At 34.9% G+C, this 13,073-nt stretch overlaps 1 protein-coding gene across 3 annotated transcripts in view; it reads left to right on the top strand.

The window, feature by feature from the left end:
* Positions 1–12,513, top strand: part of LOC112052765 (uncharacterized) — a 50,272-nt gene extending 37,759 nt beyond the window's left edge. For all 3 annotated transcript variants that reach the window (XM_024091971.2, XM_052884722.1, XM_024091972.2), the window contains 4 exons: positions 3,000–3,154; positions 3,865–3,994; positions 5,019–5,194; positions 6,655–12,513. In XM_024091971.2, coding sequence (XP_023947739.1) covers positions 3,000–3,154; positions 3,865–3,994; positions 5,019–5,194; positions 6,655–6,770 — 577 coding nt within the window. In that variant the 3' untranslated portion in view covers positions 6,771–12,513. The remainder of the gene's footprint in view (positions 1–2,999; positions 3,155–3,864; positions 3,995–5,018; positions 5,195–6,654) is intronic.
* Positions 12,514–13,073: the final 560 nt, after the last annotated feature.

Consider the following 13,073-nt stretch of genomic DNA (forward strand, 5'->3'; position numbering starts at 1 on the left):
CGTCATATTAGCTCCTAACCGCAGAAAAGATATAATTCATTCTTTACTGCGGTCAGTAATCTAGACGCACGGCTGTGTGTCAGCCAAGATCAGAAGTGAATAGGGTGATGCACTTTGTATGTATGAAGTTGAATTTAATAATAATAGTTTAATCATAATAAACATTGTAAAGAATGACGATTTTTCAAAGAGCGACTGTTGAATTTAGTGCTCTGGCTGGCTCTTCTCAGCAGAACCTGCCTTCCGAATTGGTGGTAGTCTTTACAAATAGTCAAACTTGGCGTTTCAAAATTACTTTCTACTTGAAATAAATTTAAATATACACACTTACTTTGAAATACTTTATATACGCCAATAATTTTGACCTACGAGTATTTTCGATCCGATCCCATCCACACCTTCGCAATAATACTATTAAAAATACTTATTGAAGTTCTAAATTAGTTATTAATGCATATTATAATGTATGTATTTAAAATGTGTAGTTATCATTTACTTTTACACCTCACCCATAACTTCAAGAATGCGTTATTAAATTCATTAGGCGATTTCGGATATTTAAAAAAATCTAAATTTAAGAAAATTTTATATCGACATCTAAATAATTGTACACCTTTTCATAAATTAATAATTTTGATAAAAAAACTACTTTATCAGTGATTTTGACTAGATTATAATATTGTAAAATTAATAAATGAAAAAAAAACAATACACAGTGCAGTACAGTGATAAGAAAAATGGACTTCTATACGAGGGTATACCTGGGTTCCCTGGGCCGGCGTTGTATGGGCCCACCGCCTCTATGTTCCCCTTTATCCCTGTATTCCCCTTTGGTACACTTATCAATTCTTGTGTCCTTACTGAATTAATTTTTGACTTTTTAAGTAATCCTTTATTAAGTGTTTTGTGCTATAGCGAATGTAGTGTTTGTAATATAGCGTACTTGGTCGCTATATTACATTTATTTATGTTACGTTTGTGTGACTTTATCAGAACGGAAAATAAACGTCTTATGTATTGTTCTATTGTTAAGAAGGATAGGGCTATAAATATTCATTTAGTATGGTAATAAATTTATAATCATATTAAAGGTTGTTTATATTTTTCTATTTAATTTTGTGTACATGTAGAATTTATTATGAACTGGACCCTGAGCCTTGATATTTTTAAATATTTGTTTGAACTACTCTATCTATCGTTGAAGACCATTGAGATTTTGTTGATTTGTATACTATGTAAAGATAAATGTATACTGCTGTAGTTAAGCAAATATAATTATTGTATATAGGTAGTAGGTATAAATCATAAAATTCAACAATTCAAAATGCTAAAACTTAACACATGTAAAATTTTGATGTTTTTTTTTTGGGTTCCGAACGTACGTAGTACAAAAACGGATCACTCGCGCACATTTTAATGTCTGTCTGTTTTCTCCGAATGTACCGGACCGATCCAGTTGAAATTTGGTACACATATCAATTATTATTGTGACCCAAACGCAGAAATGTAGTTTTCTACTTATACCTAGGTAGATTACAGGAAAAAATGTATAAGTTCACGATCTTCAACTAACGTGGTAAATCATTCAATATTATCTTGCATATTATTCCTATTAAAACCTGATCATCAAAACTTATGTTAACAATAATAATTTCAATAATATTTAACGAAACAAATATGCCTGAAAATTATATAGTTAGGTACAATTTCAGGTCAATTTGCAAAAACATGATAGATTAACAAAGTTCGGAACCCTCTGCCTCTTCACGCAAGTTCTACTCGCACTTTTTTCATATTTACAATTAAGTACTGTACATTTTTGGCAATGCATGCATAAGCAGTTATAGGGTGATTAAACTTTAATTCATGCGTCAAAGCCGTGAGGATTCAGTAACCTATTCTTAGGGAAATTTCGTCGAATCACGTCACCTGGGGTATTTGTATTAAATGCACCTTTCCTGTGCCTACATGCATGTGTCACTCACCCTGATGACATGCAGTAAATGAAAAAAGTAAAAAAAATTTTTTAAAAAAAATGGTTTTATGATGTAGATAATGTATCTATCTATCGCCTAAAAACTAGATCCTGCAATTAGATAGATAGATTAACAGTGGAATTCATAGACATTGGAGCACTCCCAGGAGATCATTCACCCACTGAGTGTCAAATTCTCAAACAAATAGAGGTTAACAGCGGCTGAATGATCCCCTAGGTGTGCCCCTACAACGTCTATGTATCCACTGTAAGTCTTAGGTACTATACATCACACCACTCTCCTCATCAATGTAGGGTACCTATTGATCTGGCAAAACAATAAAATCAATAGTCATGATGTAATGGATCATCTCCACACAAATAAGTCGGGTGAGGATATGTACTTTACCTGTAAGATGCGGGGGTTGTATTCTTCCAGGCCCTAGATCAAAAGTCATACTGATCATAGCACTACACTACGCTAAGAGATGGCGCGTACCACACATTGATATTATTGCGCATGCACTCCCTTAGCTGTGACGTCATTATGTCATCTCTACTGAATTTAATATGATTATTCTTGTCCGAAAGTTAAGAAATAAAATGTTTGTAGTCCCTTTTTATCGTATCGTTGCCCGAACTATAAGAAAAATTTCATCTACGCGCTCATAGGCATTCAAAACCCTCCTCGACAATAATACCTACAAGCTTTATTGAATGATAGACATACTCCTACTAAATTGGTATGTATGTACCTGATTTGCTAAAGTACTTTGAGAGAGTATTTGAAAACCCATTATTCAATACTCCCAGAGTACCTCTACATCTTAATAATGTCTATAAAGAAGAAATATTTCATTGTTTGTTTGCTTTGTATTGAATAGGCTCTGAAACCACTGCACTGATTTGAAAAATCAATCAATCAATCAATAATTCTTGAGTTATTTATAAAATAGGTCTATGCAATATTTTCTCGTTAACGAGTTTTTAAGTATTAAATATTATATGAATATTCTTTTCTCAGATACGTGTATATCTTCTGCGAGAAGGCGGAACGTAACAACAAAGGCGGTTGGGACTATGAAGTGAAACCGTACAAGCCTGCGGATTACTTGTTGCAAGATCTCGCGGTCATCCTCGCTAGCTCCAACGCCTCCTGGAGTCATTATGTCAACGACGGTATGTCTTCAACTCTGTGTCCTTTTAGCCGGCTATGTGCCGCAAGATAGGGTTATGTTTATATAGGTCCAACTGTCTTTTTTAGCGGATTGCCCGAAGCATGGAAGTGTTATGTGTTTTTCAGTCTATATATGTTTGTGGCTGTTCTTTCAAGTGAAGAAGTGTAAAGTTCCTTTGGCGTGCCTTTAGATCCTCTCCCTGCGATACAGTGCCGGATTAAGTAAACTTGATGCCCTAAGTAGTCTTCCCCTATGGACCTATGTATCCTTGAATTTGAACTACAAAGAATTCTACCAAATGACCTGTAGCAATGAATAGCTTTGTGATGATATGGTTTGAGGTTTTATATTGAGTACATTACGAAATGGTCGTAGAAAAAAAATTTGTTTTATGTTGTGGTGTACAAATAAAGTATCTAAATAAATAAAAACAAAAAAATACGTTTCATAAGCATTAGATTAACAATGTTGAATGTGCAAGTGGAAGACATAAGAGGAGAGGAAAGCCAAAGAAGAGATGTTTGGATTGTGTGAAAGAGGACATGTGTGTAAAAGGAGTGGATGATGAGTTGACGAGTAATAGAGACGAATGGAAAAGATTGACATATTTTTCCGACCCCACTTAAGTGGGATAAGGGTAAGGAGATGATGATGAAACATTAGATTAACACCTAGACCTAGATAGTTTGTATAATGCATTTGTTGTTGCAGGTTTGAATCGTCTGAAGGGTGTCCCCGGAAGGTGGGAGCCCCCGGAAGAGGCGACCGACCGCTTGTGCGTCGACGTGGGCGGGGGCGCCTTCATCGAAGTGTCGCACCCGGCGCCGCAAGGAGAAAAGATGTGCGTTGTATTTTATTTTTATTTTTCGTATCTGATTTTTTTTTTATTAGAACGAGTATCCAAAGTTGCTCTAATGGGATCTTACCAAATTTGGCTAGACAGGGAGAACAACACGAGCAGAAAATGGGGAGTGTTGATCGATCGTCAAGGAATTTCTTAACCCTACATCCTGTAGTCACAAGTACAGGACTCTGCTAGGAGTTTATAGGAGGTTGTTATCTTTACCTCGCGATGGACTCGGCACCCGCACGGTGAATCCATGGAATGCTAAGATATTTGTCTCTCTTTTTACCCAATATTAATGTAAATTAAAATATGTTAGTAGGTTGGTTGGTATATATATATATATAAGTTTCGAAAAATCGCCATTTTTTGACACACCAACTTTAAAAAATAATTAATCACCAGCTTTTTGGTAAATTTCGCTAGTGTGCTATTCGGCTTTGTGAAATACAGATACGCACACACTTGTAGCCTACTAGTTTACAGTTTTATTTAAGAGCGGCGTGACAAATATAATTAATCTCGTCCTAGATTTGCAGAAGAAACAATACATTGGTTATAATCATAGTATTATAAATAAACTGTAATACACGTCATAGTAAGGAAATATTTGTATTTACGTGGTTATGGGAAATTTTGCGGAAATTCCATTCAAAAAGATAGGAAGATTAAGATTTACCTTAAAACATAATACTAGAGGACGCCCTAAAATCCAACCATTTATACTTTCTGAACCTGAACTAAAATTGACAGCGTCTTACACAAATGACAATAAGACCGCCATTACCAAATGACAATGAGCGCCATTAAGACATTAGCGCCGCGAATTCTTTCATGAAAACGACTATAGTTTAAGAGTCCATCGAGACTAACAACGTGACACGTGATACCCGTGTTTTATTACGATTAATAAAATGGGTACGGAGGCAGGAATTAGTTGACTAAGTGATGTATTTTCCACTTGAGTTTCATTCATTATTTATGAACACCCTGTATAATTGTTGACGTATTGCGGTCGCAGGCGTGGACCGCGCGTGCACTGCGCGCCGCTGGCGGGCGGGCGCGCGGTGTCTTGCGCGGGCGAGGCGCGCGCGGCGTTCGCGTCGCACGCGCGCGCGCTCGCCTACGACTGCGAGCTGGACGCCGTGCTCGACAGCGTCGTGGGCAACTGCAAGGACTGCTTCATATCTATCCGAGGTGAGTGGACACGTACAGTGTGTCTAGTGTCAGACGCGGCTGACGTGCACTGCGCGCGGCGGGCGGGCGCGCGGTGTCGTGCGCGGGCGAGGCGCGCGCGGCGTTCGCGTCGCACGCGCGCGCGCTCGTCTACGACTGCGAGCTGGACGCCGTGCTCGACAGCGTCGTGGGCAACTGCAAGGACTGCTTCATACGTACAATGTGTCTAGTGTCAGAATTAGAGGGGTTAGGCCAATAGTCCACCACGCTGGCCCAATGCAGATTGGCAGACTTCACACACGCAGAGAATTAAGAAAATTCTCTGGTATCCTCACGATAGTTTACATTCACCGTTTGAGACACGTGATATTTAATTTTTTTTAATGCACAGAACTGAAAGTTGAAGGTGCATGCCCCGGACCGGATTCAAACCCACACCACACCCTCCGGAATCGGAGGCAGAGATCGCATCCACTGGGCTATCACGACTCATAGCTATCTGTATTATACATATTTATATTGTACCCAATAGAATAATGAAACAAATCCATTATTTTTGTTAGGTGGCTGTAGTGATCAAAACTTCTTAAAGTATGGTTTAAACAATGCTTTTTGTAACATTTAGCACTAAAAATCGTATTTAGCTGTTTTTTGGTATAGTGAATTGAAGTGCGGAATTGAGTAGGTATAGCTATTATAACCTTGCAGAAAAACGGTTTTTAGATACGCCTCGTGTTCAGAGAGGACTCGAGCATTGACGATACTATATTGAAACATCTTAACATCAAAGACTCTTTCTTTCAAACATGTATAGCATAGTGAAGAAGAAGCCTCTTGCTTTTCTTCTGTTGCATGTATTTTAAATAAACAGTTATTAGCTGCTTTATAGCTATTCAGATAAACAACAACAAAATTCCCAGCAATGTCTATAATAGGAACATTCATTCATAAATTTATAATTAATTTGCAATTTCAAAACATCCGTTTTCCTTACCCTTATTATCTTTCGATGTATTGTATAAGGTCATAGCTTGCGTAAAATTGTTTCAACCATGTAGGTATACTTAATCAATTTGTGGAAGAATCGAAATGTGACGTAAATACCATACCAAGAATACTAAAGTTGAATCGTTTATAGGCAAATGCTGACTGATGGAATTGTCAAAGATTTTATTTGCTTGAATGTTGTACTAAAATGTAAAAAAAATCTGCAAATTGTACAAATTATTTAACTTGTAAAAGTCTAAAATCTAATAAATGCAGTGCCCAAATACATGGGGAATTGTACCATCGTTAGTTTATAAACGTCTCCGAAACTACTAAGAAAAAGACTAAAAGAAAATGTAAAATGTCTTAACGATCCGGACGATCGTTTTGTGCATCCACTTTTTAATGGGATGGGCCTGGGCCTATCCATTTAAATAGTCTCAAAATATGATAGATATGTCACTTTAAGCATCTGTTTTTTATTTCTATTCCAGGTATATCTGATTACCGCGACGGCACCCGCGGCAAAGATTGGCAGCCAAATGCGGCGCTGGCGGCGGCGGCGGTGATGAAAGCCATCATCTTAGCTCTGGAGCCACCGACTGACTAGATATCTTGTGTGGAAACCACAATGAATCTTTCTATAGTTCTTCTATCTTAAACACTGTTGATTTCTTTGTTTACAGCAGTATATGATAGATAATCCCTGATAATTTACCCACTTTATTTTAACCCTCGCAGTAGTAGTCAAATCAAATCGTGACACCATTAATGCAATTTACTTTAGTGTGACAGTAACAGCCGCCTCGCGGCCTCTGATCATAGCTTTGATATTGTCTATACTATTTATGGCTTATTATGGATCATCTACACTATCGGCTATTGGCGACCGCAGGATAGGACGTCATTGTGCAATTGTCACTCAATCGTACAAAGTTGCATTAACTGCATAAGCTGCGTTGCATGTCTGACATAACCTAAACTCCTTTGACAGTCATGCGAAAAACTGACAGGCCATTACGCTCCATCGATTCAAATCATGGGCAATTATAGGCTATTATGGCCTCTACTTATTCGAAAATGCTTATATTCGCCCATCTTAGCCGATAATGTAGGAGATTAGTATGATATTATTTATGATAATTATTATATTTTCAATCGCGACAATTTGGACTTGAGATACAGAATTCTTAATCACGCATTTAATAGCCCACTGAGAAATTTATAAACCTCAATTCGGGGAGCCACAGGCACTTTTATGTATACCTACTAGCATACTAAAGCACACATGGCGAGTGCTTAGTATGCTAATAGAAGTAATTTTCAGACAAAGAAGTAAATAGACAAGTAATTGGAGTGCCGTTGTAAATAAATTTTATCATTTTGACATCCCAACACACTACCAAACCATTTTTCCATTATATTGTAACGCAACAAGTTACTTAAACTTTGCAACAAATTGCGTAGTAATTTGCGCAATTTTTATTAATCTTAATATTTTTTTTAGTGAAACCATAACAATTGTAACTAACATAATGCTCATATTGTTCTCTTTTTCACGGGAGTGCAATGGATGCTTTCCATCTGTCTATTTACTTTTATGTCTATGAAGAATTTCGATTTTGTTTTTCTGGGCAGGTCTTATATAAATTCGTTTTTTCCAATATATCTCCTCTGTTTCGTGTTTTCTTCATATCGATGAGCGAGCAGAGAAATATGAAGTAAGTAGTTAGTTAGTTAGAAAATATTACAGGTCCACTTGCCTTACTTTTTTCCTGTTAGTTATTTAGATAAAACTGCTTATTTATACACTATTTATATTAAATTTTAACGTAGTATATTAGAATATACAAAGTTTTTTTTAATGTTACGCCCTCTTTAAATTTATATAATGTTACTTAGTAGGTTTATATCACTAGATGTTTATTGGAACACTGTCATTATATTTTTCCCCATAGTTGTTTGAATATTCATTCTGAATCTATTTTTTAAGATTATAAAATACTGTTTAAATTCTCGAAGTCTACCAAGTTAGTGTTTTAATATATTTCAATATACTTAACAAAAATGTTGTATAGGTACTTTGTAAATTTTTTGAAGTCTTTGGATTTAATGGCTGACAAGCAGTGGGGTAATCTCCTCCCGAGAGTGTCGGTCCCGAGTAAGAATCGGAGGATCTTGCTCCCCCGGGTATTAAACAAGCGTTTCATAATATATTGCCACAAACTTATCTGGCCCAGTAAGCGTGTCGCACTTTTAGTCACAAAAGTCAACTTTTAAATATTTTTGTGCAAAATGGCAACAAATTTGTAAGTTCCAATTTTGGCCACTAGGTCAGAAATATTGTAGATAGATAGTTGACTGATAGTGTGTTGGTGAAAACTGAAGAAACGTTATTTAATGGAACATACTTTCAGTTTATACACATAGATATAATTGGTCTGTTTATCAATAAATCCAATGTCAAAGGGACTTTTCAGAATAGTTTTATATACTAGTCGGGAAGCCGAAGAGTGGATTTTTGCAGTTATTCGAGCGCGGCAGATGAACATTAGGAACTTAAATATGAACTTAAATAAGAATAACTTGTAAAGAATAAAAAAATATATATATACTTTGCACGTTGTTAAGTACCTCCACCAAGTAAGAACCCTTAATATTGGTAGGGACGTTTATGGCAATAAAAAACTATTTTTTTAATAATTTTGAATGTAATAATCGCTAATATTTTCGGTAAGCCGAAGTAATAAAATATGTCTTTTCCCACCGCTGAAAGCGAAGTTATAGAGAGACCACTTTTTCTTCCAATCATCTAATCTAATCGGTTCCCATGGCGCTTTAGTAATTGCAAATTTAGCATCCCTGGTTCCCCTACTATACCTACCCATATTTGATTATAACATGCGAAGTCCAAAAGTGAAGTTCACTGGACAAGACTAATGGAGGTAAAATGTTATGTCGATTGTTTTTTAAAGTTAACATTACTGTTTGTGATTTAATTATTATTATATAAGTACTTGAGAATAATTGAATATTTATATTTCATTTGTATACTGATATTGTTGTTTATAACCATTGATACTCCACTTTTATAAAAACCAATTTTCTTATGGCCTAATTTTTTCGGCCTATTTGCAATTTGAAGTACTGAGAAACTGCTTTGAAAACTATATTTTTAAATAAAAGCCTTAACTTTTGTAAAACACTACTTGTTGCCTTAATTAAAAATGTTTAAACAAAGGCTGAAATAGATTTAACAAAAATATTTGCATTTGAATTTAATTTTTTCAGATTTACCCCAGTCAAATAAGGAATTAACCTTGGAATGAGGGATAATAAGCTGTAAACACCTTAATTTTAGTGTTCTGAAAGATTGTCTCATATGTCTCACAAAATCTCATTTATTAAAAAAATTGTAGAGCATAAAATTTGCAACAAAGTTTTTTTTATAAATTCATACACTTCAGTTTTTGGGATGAAAGGCACAGAGGACAGAGTTATTTTATTTGCCTTATTTGACTGGTCTTATTGTATTTTTTTTATTGTTAAAAGACGTGCTAATTAAGATTGACAGTTACCAAAGTTTTGGAAGCACGCTTGTGTTTTGTAAAAAACCAATGTGATTTTGATACAATAGGTTTTTAGATACAATATATCATAAGCGTAACTATTCTCTCAATTTTCAATACATTCTACGGTTGTAACATTTGGACCTGCTCCTATCCTTGAACATAGTGGCGTGCCCAAGATTTATAACTAGGGTAAGCTATACACTAGCTTATATAAAATAGGAAATTCCTTTTCCAATATAGTTTAATAATGAATGCTCAGCTTTCATGTTTGAACCTACCCTTTAATTTGTACACTGAAATATTCACCTTATTTAGTAAGTTGAAGAGAAAATATAACATGAAGTATTTAAAACAACACCATTATATTAAGTAATTAATTTAAATAGTTTATTCATTTATTATTTTATTTTGAAACCTATAATAACATGTACAAAATAAATATCAAAGAAGCTTAAAGTGCCCAAAAGTGATCTCTCTCTGACAACTTATGGTAGTAGAAATTAAAAGGGTTGGTGCGGCAAACATTTTACTATCTGACTCGATAGATATTTTTTGGTTAGTTAGTGTCCATTTTAAGTAAAACTTCGAGTTACGCTTATGAATATAAATTGATAGAATTTAGAAGTAGTGCCTATCTAAGTGTTTAGATTTATTAATTTATACATTATTAATGATTATCATTATATTATACGTATTGTGACCATTTCACTGCCATAAATGGCTTATTTATATTAAATTATTACCATAGATTTATATGTGTATAATCAACATTTTTACAATTTGTTGTGAATAACCAAAGTGTTTATTTCGGCTGTTTAGACAGGACTAGTCGCCTGAATTGTTACAATTTATTTACACCCTTTAAAAAAGTTAAATTTGTAGAACATTATTTATATAGAATACCTATCTAATTAAGTATTTTGAAAGTTAATTATGTTAAAGTTCCTCTATCTCACGAAAACCGTTCAAAATAATATTGACAAGACAAAAAATCATCGATCTCCTATTGAAAAGTGGATGCCCAATCAGCGACCAAAAAACGTGCTAAACAATGGTTTGGCACTCAATTCAAGTAGTCGCATTTGCAAATTCAACCACAAACTCAATCGTTAAGGTAGAATTTGCTCTGAATTTGGGATTTTATTGAATATTGGACTATATAGGCCTTTAGGTGTATCTACCTAATTTTCTTTACCAATAATTCTAAAACTGTCAAAGCAAAACTGCCCAGTTTTAAGTGAAATTTTCTACATGAATGTGCGTCCTTTTATTATACGAGGTCAATGCAAAAAAGTAAAAAAAAAAACTGTAAGTCAACTGAGGTGGAGAAAAAATGCCATCAAACGGATTTTAGTACTCTTTTAATAGAAAGTCATACAAGTGCGTCCACTGATCCGCATCGTATGGATTGCATCGAACCAATTTTGTCTACCGTAAAATTAAAAATCCGTTTGATGCGATGCCTCCAATATGCACGATGCGGATATGTGGACGCCCACCATTATAAGACGTTATAATGTCAAAAAGTAAAACTGTTTTCGTGAGATTGATCAGTAATTAATCATTATTCAGTTCCGTTTTCATGAACAGACTGATCGATAACGTAGTTTAGATAAGTAGATTTTCAGCTTTTTTACTAATAGATTAGATGCAATCCATACCAATTATTGAGATTGTTTGGCACATGTTTATGTTTAATTTTAGGATCATTGCATTATTTGGTTTTTATGAAAAAAAGTAAATCAAAACATTAATAAACTGTCACAATCTTCCAAAACTAATACAGTAAAATTGTACGTATAGCGTCATTAATCACAATTCCTCCGAGTGAAACATTCAATGTGATTCGATACCTAAAATAGCTCCCAATTTTGTATAGGAGGAATATTTAACTATCGTGAAATATAAGTAGTAAAGTACTTATTTATTTTACCAGATTTCATCCAGATTTTAAATGGTGTTACACGTAGATTAAAGCGTTGCATAAAACTTTACTAAGTTGATTAAAAGTGAAAGAAATTGTAGGTCTGTTAGCGTAGACTTTTTGTTGACCATATAAAAGGTCAATGTTACATACAAACTTGAACTTTCTGGACACAAAAATTACTTGACTGAAAGCCTGCGATATAGCCAGCCATACCTTATTTTAGGAAGGTCGAAAGCTCATCAACCTATGGTCGTAAGTACTTTATGTATGTAGCTTTTTATAGTAGGTACGCTAATCTGTTAGCCACATATACGTGTAGATCTTTCATAAAATAAGGTATTGAAGCTCTCAGTCTTAATAAAGTATTAGAACCATCGATCTCCTATTAAAAAGTGGATGCACAATCATATAATTTTCTTTACCAATAATTCTAAAACTGTCAAAGCAAAATTGGCCAGTTTTTAAGTGAAATTTTCTACATGATTTTGCGTCATTTTATTACAAAAGGTCAATGATTGGAATAAATAATTCACTATTTTTAATCGATTTCTAAAAAGGAGGAGGTACTTGAAAATCACAGTTGTTAACAGTACAGTACAGTTAGGCGTACAGTTTTAGAATAGGAGAACTTTATAGGCAGGTAATACCTAGGTACTCGTAATTACTACACTAATAACAGTTTATTCAAACGTTTTAATAACATGTGTGCAAGCACCAGGAGTCATTGTGTTTTGTGAAATAATTTTTATCCCTTGACCTGTTGTATTATTTCTTAATTTTGTGTATATTTGAATTTCTGTGTTTTAATTTGTTTTGTAATCGCACAATAAATAAATTAGTATGCATATTGTTGTCTTCTTTGTTTGTTTTTATCACATGCCTAATGTCCTAGGACTTGTTAAAAAGTTTTATAAGCCCTCCAACACGCATATGAGCAGCCTTATAGACTGTCAAGTTGATAACACTCCCATGATATGCGGACGCGGGTGTAAATCGTGCGTGCGGGGAAATGAGATGCATCAGTCGTTTTTCATTCATCGCTACGGGAGTGTTACGAAGTTGCCAAGCGATATGCATAACTTCACGATAAGGAGCCACCCACTGGTCTAAGCTCCTTATCCCCTCTCCTGACTGATGTATGTAATGGTGAATACATAATAAACAAAATAAAAGACCTATGACATCAAACTGGTAATAGGGAAGCGTTGGATCACAGTACATACAGTAGTCTAACTTCATACTAGAGGACGAAGCGCGACCAATATCTACGCACCTCGATCTCGGGGTTCGCTCGCGGTGTAGACAGTCGCGATTGGGCCAGTGACACAAAGTTGGCAAATGGAATTAAAATTTAAAATGCTGGAGGCGGGCAGCCCTATCACATGTTAACGTACCGCGCGACTGTAGGTATTTA

Source organism: Bicyclus anynana, chromosome 12 (assembly GCF_947172395.1).
Source record: "Bicyclus anynana chromosome 12, ilBicAnyn1.1, whole genome shotgun sequence".
In the NCBI taxonomy this organism is placed as follows: domain Eukaryota; kingdom Metazoa; phylum Arthropoda; class Insecta; order Lepidoptera; family Nymphalidae; genus Bicyclus; species Bicyclus anynana.